The sequence below is a fragment of the Balaenoptera borealis genome, assembly GCF_965194805.1.
Source record: "Balaenoptera borealis genome assembly, chromosome: 10".
Taxonomy (NCBI): domain Eukaryota; kingdom Metazoa; phylum Chordata; class Mammalia; order Artiodactyla; family Balaenopteridae; genus Balaenoptera; species Balaenoptera borealis.
The window spans coordinates 91,110,187-91,125,674 of record NC_138874.1 but is presented as its reverse complement, the minus strand read 5'-3'; the positions used below and the strand labels follow the sequence as shown (position 1 = coordinate 91,125,674).

General features: G+C 38.7%; 1 protein-coding gene across 3 annotated transcripts in view; it reads right to left on the bottom strand.

The window, feature by feature from the left end:
• Window positions 1–2,979: 2,979 nt before the first annotated feature.
• The window catches only part of SLF2 (SMC5-SMC6 complex localization factor 2), a 41,831-nt gene continuing 29,322 nt past the window's right edge, over window positions 2,980–15,488 (bottom strand). For all 3 annotated transcript variants that reach the window (XM_082408062.1, XM_082408061.1, XM_082408063.1), the window contains 5 exons: window positions 12,983–13,114; window positions 12,467–12,544; window positions 10,711–10,797; window positions 8,702–8,770; window positions 2,980–6,291 (listed from right to left, as the gene is read on the bottom strand). In XM_082408062.1, the coding sequence (XP_082264188.1) occupies window positions 6,256–6,291; window positions 8,702–8,770; window positions 10,711–10,797; window positions 12,467–12,544; window positions 12,983–13,114 (402 nt within the window). In that variant the 3' untranslated portion in view covers window positions 2,980–6,255. The remainder of the gene's footprint in view (window positions 6,292–8,701; window positions 8,771–10,710; window positions 10,798–12,466; window positions 12,545–12,982; window positions 13,115–15,488) is intronic.

Below are 15,488 nucleotides of genomic sequence, written 5' to 3'. Positions count from 1 at the left end.
TATATATATCTGCAGTCCTTGTGGGAAAGTGGGTTGGGGGACAGTGGAGGGAGGGCAGGAAGACTGCTAGCCCCATGGTACCAGACAGGAGAGAAATTAAACTGCAGGGGGCCAGTGGGCTAAGGGACACAGCTCCTCATGTTCTCACAGAACTCAGTGCCAACCTCAGATACCTCAGGAGGTGGCAAGAAGGCCAAAGTGACTTGGTGGTCGGTTTGGCATCCCACTTGCGTACACTCTACGAGGCAAGCCTTTCTCCTCTAAGGTGTTCTGATGGCCGATTCAGAACCTCACACATTTTCAAATGAACGGAATGTACAAATCACAGCGTTGAGTTCCAGCATGGCACTTGCTAAACTGTAGCTGGGCAGTTACTTCGCTATCTCTGATAAGATAGATTCAGACCAAATCCATTTCTCTCTGCTGTCCTCCCACTTCAATCTCTGAACTTAATGAAATGATCAGATGTAACAGCAATTAATGGAACTTTCTATAGGAAGCCCCTTCGATTGACAATACTCCTCTCTACAAATCAAGCTGATAAAATACGAATGAGGGGATAGTGACAGTGAAAGAGATTCAAAATCAAACCAAGCAGTTAATCCTAACCTAGCCATGAATCTGTATCCTGGGACATAGGAAGGTCGTTCTTTGAGTGGGTTGTTACTTACCCCTAAAGTCACTACCCTGGCTGCTTCATAGGGTGGCTATGAGAGGATCCCATTTGAAAACCTTCTGGTGTACTTCAGAAACACAGAACACAAATATGGGTTTTATTTTTGCTAGGCTATTCTCCCTAACTCCGCTGTAAGAGAGTGGCAGAGGGCAGTGCTGGTTGTCCTCAGCCACCTACACACCAGCGTTTGGCTCCAGGCTTTGCAAAGAGCATTTACTCACTGTAGCAGAGATCCTAGGTGAAGGGGGTGGGTATGAAATCCTGAAACTTGAGCAGAGGTTCCCTGAGGCAAGAGAACTCTGGCCTAGTCAAGTTGTCCTGCTTCCTGTTCACTGTGGCAGCATTTCTGTTCCTACTTTGCCATCTCCAGCTCTGGTCTGCCCAGTACTCTCCCTTTAGGTGGTGTGATCTTTATTTTGGCCACACATACAGCTGAGGTGCTTCTTCTGTAGGCACTGTCACCAGTGCAATAATGCTGTAGTCTGTCCCACTGTGCCTCAGAAGCCTGTTTTGCCTGTTAAGTTTTCCTCCCAGCCAGTCGTCTTGGAGTCAGACCCAAAGCTGGGCCTTCTGGTTTGCCCTCTCTTGACTCCAGCCTGGGGAATGGTTAGCAAGGAAAAGGGAGTGTTAGGACATGTCCACAAATGATGGAAAATCACCACCCACCATTCCTTTCTTAGCTTTAGCATGCTGGGTTTAAAAAAAAAAAAATCACAATTTTTTGCCAGCAGAGACAGAGCTGGACAGAGCAGCTTCTGGAGGTCCCTGTATCAGAAGGAATAATCACACATACACTATAATATTAAGAGCTATGGTTTGCTCAGATGTCAGTGAACCCCAAAGTGCCAAGATCAATTTTGTCATCTGAGAAGAGCCTCAAAGTAGAGCTAAATAATAACAGCTATCATTTATTGAGTTCTTGCTATATGCCAGCCACTTTGCTAAGCACTTTTCATGAATTAGCTTATTTAGCCCTCACTAATCCTGAGGTAGACACTGTTATTATTCCTTTTAACAGATGAAGAAACTAAGGCTCAGAGGAGCTAAGTAACTTGTCAAAGATCACATGGCTGGTATGGTGAATCTGGGATCTGAGGTCAGGACTAAGGGCAAGGTCAAAGCCCTTAACTTGTAAAGGCTATACTGCCTGTCTCCCAGTAAGTATTTAAGGCAATTTCTCTGCTTTGCCTAGGCTGTTGCCCCCTACCCCTCCATCCCACGTCTGGAGAAAAGTGCTCACAGGCGGGTTGGTCTCCTCCTAACCAGCCTGTCAGAAGGGAGAAAGAAATACTGGCATGGTTCTGGAACTCAAGCCTCTGGCAACCATGCCCAGCCCTTCTTTGAGCTCATAAGAACAGTTTCTCCTGTGAGGAGGTCTCAACCTATGTCTCCTCTCAGCTGGCATATCCAGAGCTGTATCTGCCTGGCAGGTTGGAAGTGGTCCTAAGCTCTGCCTCTGCACTGTATGGCTTCCCCTTTCTTTGCCCTGAGCTCTAGAACAAGGGAGCCAGGCCGAGGGAATTCTTTTCCAGTCCCCTTTGCCTAATAACAGAAAATATTTTCACCTGGATTTCAGAAAGTAAGATTCATGACAGCTCTGTATTGTTTACCACCGAATCCTAAAAAGAGTGCTTAGCATGCAGTAGGTACTCAACAGTTGTTGAATGGACACAGTGAATGAGGTAATCTAAAAATGAGATTACCAAATTCCTGACTGCAAAGTATGCAGCAAATTATTAATTGGGTTATATAAAAGTGAACTATGTACAACTATGGCTTTATGTATTCCAGAAACAGGAAACATCAAGCTAAAAAACTGACTGGAGAATCCAATGCAAGAGGAAGAAAGGAAGAAATCAGTTTAAAAACTAGGTGGGGGACTTCCTTGGTGGCGCAGTGGTTAAGAATCCGCCTGTCAATGCAAGGGACACGGGTTCAAGCCCTGGTCCGGGAAGATCCCACATGCCGCGGAGCAACTAAGCCCGTGTGCCACAACTACTGAGTCTGTGCTCTAGAGCCCGCGAGCCACAGCTACTGAGGCCCGCGCACCTAGAGCCTGTGCTCTGCAACAAGAGAAGCCACCACAATGAGAAGCCCGCGCACCACAACGAAGAGTAGCCCCCGCTCACTGCAACTAGAGAAAGCCCGCGTGCGGCAATGAAGACCCAGCACAGCCAAAAATAAATAAAAGATTTAAAAAAAAAAACAAAAAAAAACTAGGTGGGGCAGGGGAAGAATCAGGACATTCCAGATACTTAACCATCCCCACTCCCAAACAAATATTACTAAACACTTGTCCAAAGTGAAGAAAAAGCCATTTTAATAACAGACACATACATTCATAGGACTTAAAACAAGATGTAAATAGTATAAAATTAAAAAAAAAAAAAAGAGGAAAGAAAAAGGAAATCTGCATTTACTTGTAAACTTCATAAAAGCTGGTGGATTAATTGGCTGATAGGACTGCCCAGGGAAAACAAACACACGGATAAGGAGGTGCACCAACACTGTTAATGAATAAGAAATAACTGCAGATCATGCTCTACATGCCCAAGCCACCTGTACCCTAACTTGTCTCCTTAGAGACAAACCAGAACAGTCCTCCCCTAATTCTCCAACTCAGTCACTTGTTAATGGGTCACCTCTTAAATTTTTGTTTTTTTAAATTTCAAAACTACTCTTGGTTTAAAGACTCCACACATTATTACTGGCCAGTCCCCACCAACTATACTTGTTTTGACAGAAATAAAAATACAAATGCTCCAACTGAGCCTGGATGACAACACACCATTTTCTTTTGCATCTGGGGAGATTTTTGTGAAGTCCAAAGCAAGCTATTACTTGTACTTCAAAACAAAAACAAAATGCCAGCCTTCTAAAAGGTGACAAAGGCACCATTGCCCTCAGGAGATAGACAGAAAATGTACAAATGCTGTTACTTTACTGCTACATAGATGCATTTTGTGCATGGAAAGCCTCTTCATTTAACATGATATAACCAACAGAATTATATTTCAGGATAACAAGAAAAGCAGTTTAGAAAAGGCAAACAGTTACACACAGAAGCATAAACACAAGTACCTTATTTTTCAGCTTGCAGTAAGGGTAATAAGTTTGACATACATATCCAGAAAATTAGACAAGGTGATTTTTGGCCGAGTAATATTGCCAAACACACCACCACTCAGTGCAAGCTTTGTTTGCCAAGTCCAAAAAAGTGGCCTGACATTCTCTGTGCAATGAACATATTCTCCCCCACTACCATCCCATTCACTGGGCAACAGCAGCAGGAGGGAGACAAAGCATGGGGACTCAGAGGGAAAAGGATAATACTTAATTTGGGAGAAAAACCATGGGCTAATTGTGCTAAAGAGACTCACAAAAATTTTTGAGAACCCCAATGCAAATACTGGCTGGAATATGACCTGGAGACTAAAGACACCTACCAAAGTCATAAATACAAGGGTCCAAACTGATGTTTGGCCATTGATTTTAAAGGGACAGATGAAGTATTTTTCTCTAATGGAGAAAGACAATTAAAAATAGAGACTTTTCTTATTGGAACTGCTAAATAAACATGTATCAAAGTGGTTTTAAATTTGATGGGCAGTTATCCTTTGAAACTGCAATACAAAAGGGTCACTTAAAAAAAAAACCTGAATAACCCACTTGTCCCCCTGTCAATGTACACAATTAGAAAATATTTACACACTGTAATTACAAGCAATATAAGCAGTATTTTATACTTTGAGATATTGTACACTTTACACAATGCAAAATGAGAAAAATATGGACACTTATAAAATTACACACAAATAATGTATCTACAAAGTATTAAATTACAGAGAGTGAAAGCCCCCATCGTTGGGCAGATAGATGCCAGAGTTTCAAGCTTCTGTCAATATAACTCTTTATATCTATCTCATTAACCATAAGTGGCATTTTCTAACAATACCCTTGAGAGGTAGTATCAAGATAATAATATTCTTACCAGTAAACTCAACACAGAATAAAACTTTTGTTGGTCTGACTCTTGAAGCCTCATTCAGCCCGGGTTCTTGGGAACTGGATTAACTTAGTCTTCCCTATAAAGTCTCTAACTGCTCAATGCTTGACATGGGCTCAAAAGTTAGATACTATTTTAAATGATAAATTTAAGATAAAATGGTTTTTACTCCTAAGCCTCAATTTAGAGGTAGAAAGCTATTTTTAAAAATTTATTTTCTCCCCTCTCAAACCATGAACGTCAAGCCCAATTCCCTTCCCCTCCATCATCCTTCCCTCACAACTGGAGGAGGCAGAATGCTCAGGAGAGCAGTGTCATCCAAGTCAATATTGAAAGAAAGGAAAACAAAGCTGGCATTATCTTTCAAGAAACAAACCCTCCTAAAAGGGACACTCAGTCAACAAAAGAATTTTTCAGTTAGTTAGTAAGAGGCTATTACTACCTAAGGCTTCAAAAGGCCCTTAGGCTAAGACCAGCATGTGCACTTCTACTAACCCTCCACCATTTAAACCAAAGGATGGCTTTCCAGTGTTTAAGAATTTAGAGCAGCTGTGGTTTTCAAGTGCAACAAATTTAAAATACAAGCACACACGCGCACACACACATACACACGCGTGCGTAGTGTACCAAAGAATAAATGCCATTCAGGTCTCTGCCAAGGTTATATACTCATGAAAGTAAGGTTTTTGGAAACTTGTCCAGATCTTTAAGGTTTTACAATATAGACTTTTGTAATATGGCTACAAAGGGCCAGAATTCTAAGATTTAGCCAAGGTTCTAAAATTTAACCAGTATTAAAAAAATATATATATATATATATATATATGCACTTAAAGAAAATCCAAAACAAACTGCATATGTATGTTTTGGAATAAAAACAGAGCCACTATTTTATAGCTTAAACTCTTTCCCTTAAGGGGATCTGACAATATACCAAACTTCTGTTTCTCAACTGTTTGTTCTGATGTATTTTAAAAACCCAACAGATTTATAATCTTGAATAGCCAAGAAAAATGCATGGATTAAAACCCGCCAGTGGTTTACAGGAGTAACAGAAGAGATTTATCCTTTCTAATTAGTAAACTCAGTTCTAAGCGTTCCCTTTGAGTCGTAAAATAACCAAGATGGAAAATTAAACCAACTGGAACTTGATCTTGGTTTCCATGTCCATCTCCTCAAGTTCATCCAAACCCTTTCTTACATCCTTTCTGTGATTATCCAAGTGCGGCAAATACAATCCAAACAAACAAACAAAAAAGATAACTGGCTTACAATTTAACAAGAGTTAACAGGGGAAGGTTAGACATGCAACTATTAGCTGCTTCCACCCCTCCCCTCTTGTTATGGGATTCTGCTCTTTTAAAAGGCCGGTTGCCTTTTTAAGCAGATCGCATTTCGTATCTGCTTCAGAAATGGCAATTTCTTCATTACCAGCTTCATACTAGATATTCAAGTAGCACATCTGCTGAACATTTTCTTAGCCTTCCACTGGGTTCTGTACTACTTTCTACTCCTTTAGGAAAGGCTCTTATTGAATTTCTCTTGGTTCATAATTTTTCTGCTGCAACTCCTGTTAAGAATCTGGTACCCAGAAGTCATGAAGCTGCCCCTAGAAAAGGGAAGGGGGAAAAAAACAGAATAAAGGAAAATCAGATTATGAATTAATCCTTATAAAACCACTAATCATCAGACAATGGGCTTTGATAATGAAAGTAATAAAGTCTTGATATTATACATTGCTCTGAAAATTTACGGTAATCAGATTCAAGTTTCACATTTTATAGTCTAAAAATTTTTTTAAAGTATAAGTAAGTACAAGATGTTTTCCTCAGTAACACACACATGTGGAGGGACATATTTAAAAAGATTAAGTAAAACGTTAAGCTGATTTTTAAAAAATTATTTATTTATTTGGCAGTGCCAGGTCTTAGTTGCGGCATGCAAGATCTAGTTCCCTGACCAGGGATCAAACCCGGAGCCCCTGCATTGGGAGTGCGGAGTCTTAACCACTGGACCACCAGGGAAGTCCCTGTTAAGCTGATTAATACAAAGTTTTGGTATTAAATTCTTTTCTGTTTTAATGTTACATCAACAAAAATGGCAGGCCTAAAAAAAAAGTCTACTGAGATTAAAAACTAAAACAAGAACAACAAAACGTTAACTTAAGATTTCTCAAAGACTTCTCTATCTTATGAAGAACACCAACAGCAAAAGAGTCAAAGTGTCATAACACAGCGAGACTGCTTTTCTTAACTCATCTTCAGTGTTCCTGCTACTTTTATATAAAATATGAGCAACTTCTAGGCCCTATCTAACGAAAGTATGGTCTCCGGATCAGCAGCATTGGCATCAGTCTGAGAACCTGTTAGGAATGCAGAATTATCTCAGGCTACACTCCAGATCTATTAAATCAAAATCCGTATTTCAACAAGTTCCTTATTGAAGCCTATGTACGTTAAAATTTGAGAAGCAGGGAATTCCCTGGCAGTCCAGCAGTTAGGCCTCTGTGCTTTCACTGCCAAGGGCACAGGTTCAATCCCTGGTCTGGGAACTAAGATCTCACAAGCCACATGGCGTGGCCAAATTAAAAATAAATAAAATTCGAGAAGCATTTTAGACAATCCCATATTAGTTGGTTTGTAAGTAAGCAGGATGGCAAACTTAACATCAGGTGTTTAAACAATGCCCCTCTTAAGGAAAGTCTCCTTAGATATAACACCAAAACCCTAAGTGACAAAAGAAAAAGAAAGATAAAACTGAACTTCATCACAATGAAAAACTTCTGTTCTACAAATATTATCAAAACAATAAAAGACAACACACAGAATGGGAGAAAATATTTGCAAATTATATACCTAATGAGGGACTTGTATTTAGAACACATGGAAAATTCTTAAAATTAGAAAATTTAAAAATGGGCAAAGGATTTGAACAGACATTTCTTCAAAGAAGCTACATGAGTGGCCAATAAACACATAAAAAGATGCTCAACATCAGTAGTTATTAGGGAAATGCAAATTAAAATCACAATGACATTCCATGTCCAATCCCCTACTATGACTATATCAAAAAGACAGATAATAACAAGTGTTGGCAAGAATGTGGAGAAATTAGAAACCTCATACATTCTGGTGGGAAAGTAAAACAGTGAAGCCACTTTGGAAAACAGTCTGGCAGTTCCTCAAAACATTTAACACAGAATTACTATATGATCCAACAATCCCACTCCCAGGTATATGCCCAAAATGTTTTCATTCGAAATCATACATTTACACCAAAACCTATACACAAATGTTCATGGAAGCATTATTCATAACAGCCAGGAAGTGGAAACAACTCATTTAATAAGTAGATATATAAAATGTGATATATCCATATAATGAAATATTATTTGGCAATAGAAAGGACATACAACATGCTACAATATGGACTAACTTAACAATATGTTACATAAAAGAAGCCAGTCATAAAAGACTACATCATATATGATTCCATTTGTATGAAATATAAAAAACAGGCAACTCTATACAGACAAAAGTGGATTAGTGGTTGCCTAGGGCGTGGAGTAGGGACGGGAGTGCAGGTGGTTGGGAATGAGAAGTCACTGCTAACGGGTATGTGATCTCTTTTTGGAGTGACAAAAATGTTCTAAAGTTAGATTGTGGTGCTGATTGCACAACTCTGTGCATATACTAAAAAATACTGTACACTTTGGGTGAAATGAATGATATGTGAATTTTATCTTAATAAAGACATTAAGAAAAATACTCCACGTGAAATAACCTCCATCTGATGCAATGTAACATTTTAAAATGGGGTCAAACACCTTTGGAAATAAATTAATGAATATAAGAGCAAACAAAAATTTAAAAACATACATAAAATATTATACTGGGGCTTTCAGTTCATTTTAGGATACCTAGAAGCAAGTGCTCTGTCATACTGTTTTTGAATAGTATGAAGAAATAACATTTAGCAAAACTACTGAGAATAAATGAAACTGTTTAATAAAACGACACCTGAGTAGGCCGACAGTTCTGGATTATTTCCTGCCATTTTCCATGTATCCTGGCAACCAAGTCTTTTACCTTAAAAATATCAAGAAGGGGAAAAGGGATCAGAGCAAAACAATTTAATGCTTGATACAAAAGACCTCATAGCTGTGACAGACCCACACCCGACAACTCAATGTGGTTTCTGTTAAGAGAGAATAAACTCCTCAACTTCTGGAGGGGCCTTCAAGTCATAGTGATTACTAAGACCTTCCTTCATCACCATATCTAAAATACTGAATGCTTAGGACTCCATTTTCCCATTAGTTACTAAAGATCATCCAGAAAAACATACTCCCTGCCTTCAAGACACTTATATTTTCAACTTGCTGTCTTTTGAACACCCACAAAGGGATGCTGAAGAGTGGCCTTTGTTACAGGACCCAAAGCTTTGGCTGTTCCCTGCCTTCCAAGTTCTATTTGAAAGACTCAAGGCCACAAAAAAGGGTTGTCGTTTGTTCCTTTTCACACTATTAGGAGATCCAAAATTCAATGCTAAGCCTCTCTACGTTTTTGCAAAGTACAGCGGACTCTTGAACAATGCAGGGGTTAGTGGTGCCAAGCCCCCGCACAGCAGAAAATCATACTGCTCTCTCTGCCTCAAAAACAAAGAAAGTGATAAATGACTCACCCAAGGGCAGGAAGCTGAAACAATTTGGACAGAATCAGTACTCAAATCCGTGTTGTTCAAAGGTAGACTACACTATGAATCCTCTTTAAATACCTGATCTATTCCTATATTTGGAGGTTTAGCAAGTCTCTGTGTTAAACTCCTACCACATTAGAGACTCTCAGTTAGTTCCTGGACATAATTGCTTGACAAAATATTTTATTTAATTAAATTAATTTATTTATTTGGTCGTGCCACATGGCATGTGGGATCTTAGTTCCCTGACCAGGGATCGCACCCATGCCCTCTGCAGTGGATGCGCAGAGTCTTAACCATTAGACTGCCAGGGAAGTCACAACAAAATGTTTTAAACAGGTCAGGAATTTTATAGTTGCTTTAAGTTTATAAAGTAAATTTCAAGGTCTGCTTTTTTCTCCATTTAGAGTTCAGCAGATTCGGTTTCTCTAAAACAATCACCACCTTTTCTACCAGATGCTTGTGGAGAAGCATGCAATTCATCTATTTCAGCAGGACCATCCCCTGAAAGCAACTGCCACAGACCTCTGTGTCATTCTCTGCTCTAAGTAAGAGGAGCCCTGGCAGCAGTCTATGCCCAGCCTCTTGGCTTTAAGAAACAAAAACCTTGGGTGGTCCCCCTTAGCACGTCTGTCAGCAGTAGCCACTACCACCAAGTTCTATGGGCCAGTAACTTTAATGTTCAAAAGAATGTGCTTCTGAAACTACAGTTTCCACTCTAAGGCAAAGAGCTATCCCCAACATGTATTTGAAAATCTGCAATCTGATACAATTTCATTAGTTGCTCATTTTTTATTTAACTTAAATCTAGTAAAATAAATACAGATACTAAATCTAAATGAGCATTGTTGAAATATCTGACCTTTACAGCTAATTAATGTAAAATATAAAGTTACAAAGCCGAAACTATCCAAACACAAATGGCAAGAATGGATCGGCTCTACACTACAAAAGCTAAAAGATGATTTAGAATAAAAAAAATCCTTAGAAGAAAAAGTTTCCAGAAAAACCTGTTTTGTTTCAGGAAAAATCGTCAAATTGTTTTATTAATACCAAAGTTGCTTTCCTAACTCCATACTCATATATTCAGCTTTTCTATTCGGCTTGTCTTAAAATGTATTTGCTTTGAGAGTTTTTCCCCTCCTTTACTTTCAATCTAGCTAGAAGTACTTAGTAGAAGTTAATTTGTTATTAAAGGAGAAAGTCATATCTCTAATCTTATATGTTCCTTCTTAAAGAGAGGCTTATATGCTTTTCTTACTCAAGTATTAATGAAACCAAGGTTAAACAAACAAAAAACTAACAATAAGTAAGAAAAACACACACTTACCTTAGTTCTATAAAACAGTCTTGCATCTTCCCTAATATCACACTTAACATGCTTTTCTAAAGCCCCACAGAGGTGCACAAAGTGTTTCTGTGTAAAACAAATGCAAGGGATGAAAACAACTCTGAAGCATTACAAATTAACAAAGAAAAGATCATATAGCTAGAACAGCTAACAATCATTTTAAAAAATCTACCTTAGCAATTTCTGATATTAACCATCCAACATAATAGCAGTCATATCAGTAAAAAGTACTAACTGCCACACAGTAAGACTGTTATGGTTTATTGCTAGTTAATGCATAAAATATACACAAAAATAAAGGTTGTTTTGCTATGTATTAAGGCACATTAATGAAAATCAACCCTAGAATTCAGACTGTGAAGTAGTGCCTAGAAATTTAAGAGTCTTTCCATTAACACATTCTCTAATGAAATATTCAAGTAACAGCTAACCTATTTTTTTCTCTATGAACAAAAGGAGGTTTAGTGGTAGTTCCTTGAAAAATTAAGTGTCTTAAGTTTTAGAAGTGTATGGTCCAAAACAGTCACACTCATATATATATATACTAAGGTTGAATATACTAAGGTGAGAATGTAAATGGACATTTTTTGGGGGGGAAATGTGATAACAACCATTTTAAAATAATTAAAATTTGAAAAATTTATAACCTTTGATCTAGCATTTCTACTTCTAGGAATTTACCCTAGAGAAATGCTTCCAAAGGTTCATGTAATGCTTCCAAAGGTTCCAAAGGTTCATGTGATCATACAGAAAGGAATGTTCATCCATAAAGGTTTTGAAATACTACAGTTATTAGATAGATGTGCCAGTAATTTACAGTGGGGGAAAAAGAAAGACAAGTTGCAAATAATATGAATAACATGACCTCATTAAAAAAATAATTATGTTAGTATATGCATAAATTATGGAGAAATTTATAGGAGGGCACTGGATTATAAAGTCTTTCACTTTCTACCTTATATGGTTTTATAATAATTGAATTTTAAAGCAATAATCCTTGATTGTTTTCTAATCAGAAAAAAATAATTTAAAAATGTAAAGACCATATGTAAGAACAGATAGATGACTATGTTAGGTTCCAATCAGGAGAGCAAACATAGTTCTATGTACAGCAGTGTTTATAAAAAGACATGAACCAGTCTTGTGTCCTTCTGATCATGCCTAAGGAGATACAAAGTTTTAAACAGGGGTTGGATTACCTAAGGTGTGAAACATGAAGAATTAAACAAGAACTTTCCCCAGGAGTATGGAACATGATAGGACAGGAAGAATAAAATAATTCAAAATGAAAATCTTAACATGGGGAGATAATTTAGAAATGCATATCTGAAGTAGCCTGACTTACCATCAGTTTAATTTTGAAGGCAAACATTATTTCTAAAGAAACAGGAAGTGGAGTGGGAGCAGAGATGGGAAGAAACCAGCTAAGAGCTAGCCCATTTGGTATTTGGTGATCTTGATATCTTATTAATGTATTACACTACTGCCAAGTTATCACAGTTAAGTTCCACTCCAGTAAACAGAACTAACATGTGCAGACAAATAATTTTTGTCAGTGACATGGCTGCAAGGTTACTATTACTTCTCTCTTTCCAGTGTACACTGGGATTTCTATAGTGAATCCAAAGGTAACTTGATAAGTTATTTTATTAAGTTTTCTCCTATATAAAGAATATTCATTTATTCCATCAATAGTGACACTTATTAAAAACAAAAAACACTAAAAAATACCTACCCGTTGTCCAGAAGAAAAAGAGTGAGAACAACTAACTTCACCGACTAAATGAAGAAGAATGTAGGTCAGGTAATATGCCTGGTAGAGAAATGAATAAAATCAACACCCATGAATTAGCTAGAATACATGTCATCCCAGTTTATACATTAGGAAAGCTGCCTAGGAAGGATTAAGGATTCGCTAAAGTTAACTGAGCTGGTCAGTAAGGAAAAGCCAAGCATTTATCCCAGGTTTCTGATTTCTAACTCAAGTGCATTCCTTTTACCACCTCACGACTGCCCTAGTAAAGGGCTACAAAAAATACTCTCAGTATTAAATTACCAACAACCATCCTTTTACCTCAATCCTCAAGTTAACTGAAGAATTTCATGACAGCAATAAACAAAAATATCATTCACTATATAGTTGTGTTTGCTAGAATGTATCTAGTCTCTAAACCCAGAAACGTCTATGGTTAGGAAGTTGTCATTGGTTATGCTCATATGTACTCTTTTGAGCTGATCTAGCCGTGGATACCTGCTTTTCAAGTTCCAAATGAAGACTATCATCAATAGTGCCATTTGGTTGTTCAGCCCTTTTCTTCAAGACCATCTTCTTCAACAAATCTGAAGGCTTCATTTGCACAAGATAGCGATGCAAGACTGATATCTATCAAAAGAAAGAGGAGACACTGAATAATACTAGGCAATACACTTGCTCTTTCTTAGGCTATTTTTTTTTCAGTGTGTCCTCTGTTCATTTTGCCTTCTCTAATTTTGCCCCTTTAGCTTCTTATAGTCCAGTGATATTCACTTCTTTACTTAAAAGTCCCCAAATGACCCACCAAGGTCATGTGACTTTTTTGTACTATTAAACTTCACTACAATAAAATGAGAGTAAAAAAAAAAAAAGTCCCCAGTTGCTTAAAAGGGATCTTATTTTATTTTTTTGGCTGTGCCATGTAGCTTGCAGGATCTTATTTCTCTGTTCAGGGATTGAACCCAGGCCCCAGCAGCGAAAACGCTAAGTCCTAACCACTGGGCCACCAGGGAATTCCCTAAAAGGGATATTAAAGATTTAGTACTTGTGGGGCTTCCCTGGTGGTGCAGTGGTTGAGAATCTGCCTGCTAATGCAGGGGACACGGGTGCGGGCCCTGGTCTGGGAGGATCCCACATGCCACGGAGCAACTGGGCCCGTGAGCCACAACTGCTGAGCCTGCGCATCTGGAGCCTGTGCTCCGCAACAAGAGAGGCCACAATAGTGAGAGGCCCGCGCACCACGATGAAGAGTGGCCCTCGCTTGCCGCAACTGGAGAGAGCCCTCGGACAGAAGCGAAGACCCAACACAGCCAAAAATAAATAAATAAAATTAAAAAAAAAAAAAAAAAAGATTTAGTACTTGTAATTGAGGATGAAAACTTAAGGAGGAGACCAAATGGCATTACAATAGAGGTCAAAGGGAGGACTTCCTTTGAGAAATTATTTGAAAGGCAGCAGAGTTGAATCTTCCTCCCCGTGAGTAGCATTATTGAATTCTGAAAAGAATTCTCTTTTTTAAATAAATAAATTTATTTATTTATTTATGGCTGCATTGGGTCTTCGTTACTGCATGCGGGCTTTCTCTAGTTGCAGCGAGCGGGGGCTACTCTTCATTGCGGTGCGCGGGGCTTCTCATTGAGGTGGCTTCTCTTGTTGCGGAGCACGGGCTCTAAGCATGCGGGCTTCAGTAGTTGTGAAGCACAGGCTTAGTTGCTCCGCGGCATGTGGGATCTTCCCGGACCAGGGCTTGAACCCGTGTCCCCTGCATTGGTAGGCGGATTCTTAACCATTGTGCCACCAAGGAAGTCCAAGAATTCCCTTTTGATGGCAGTAAATATCACTGAAAGGACTGAGAGCTATTTGCTAATTACCCTGGTGGCTCAGGTGTGGTCCCCCAAAAAATCTAGAATGAAATCTACATCAACTCTATTAATGTAGAAACCAGCTGACCTTTTCAATCTCTCTGTCCCACAGCACCTTGTGCATACTTCCATCACAGTTCTTGCTACACTGTACCACAATGGTTGCTTAATTCTGTTTCAACCACTACATTATGTTTTCAAGGTCAGAGTCTCTATGTTATTCACTTTTTTTTTCTTAATCTGTAGGACCTAACGGACTATCTTGTACTGAACTGCAATTCAAACAAGAACACCACATCTAGATCAGGTTCTGTGTTGAATTTTCAGATTCAACTATGAATAACCCCATTAGTGCTATTATGCTTGTAAAAAGCCTTCAGGACTTCTCATTGTGGGGTTTCTATAGGACATGTTTATACACACTCATATATACAAGATATATTCACTACTGGGCAAACACATTTAAGCTCTATAATTTAAAGACTGTTTAATATTAAAATAGGTACAAGATGCAATTAATGTTTAATAGTTCTGCAATTTCTAATCTTGTGATAAAATTGCTAACATTGACAAGGTGAACTAATTAAATAATGTCATATTTATATAGCACATTATGATTTTCCCAGTACTTTTTTTTTTTAAATTTATTTATTTTATTTATTTTTGGCTGTGTTGGGTCTTCGTTGCTGCGTGCAGGCTTTCTCTAATTGTGGCAAGCGGGGGCTACTCTTCGTTGTGGTGTGTGGGCTTCTCATTGCGGTGGCTTCTCTTGTTGCAAAGCACGGGCTCTAGGTGTGCAGGCTTCAGTAGTTGTGGCACACAGACTCAGTAGTCGTGGCGCACGGGCTTAGTTGCTCCGTGGCATATGGGATCTTCCCGGACCAGGGCTTGAACCTGTGTCCCTTGCCTTGGCAGGCAGATTCTTAACCACTGTGCCACCAGGGAAGCCCTCTCCCAGTACTTTTTATTTATTTATTTTTTAAAATAAATCTATTTATTTATTTATTTATTTTTGGCTGCATTGGGTCTTCATTGCTGCGCGCGGGCTTTCTCTAGCTGCAGCGAGCGGGGGCTACCCTTTGTTGCAGTGTGCGGGCTTCTCATTGCGGTGGCTTCTCTTTGTTGTGGAGCACAGGCTCTAG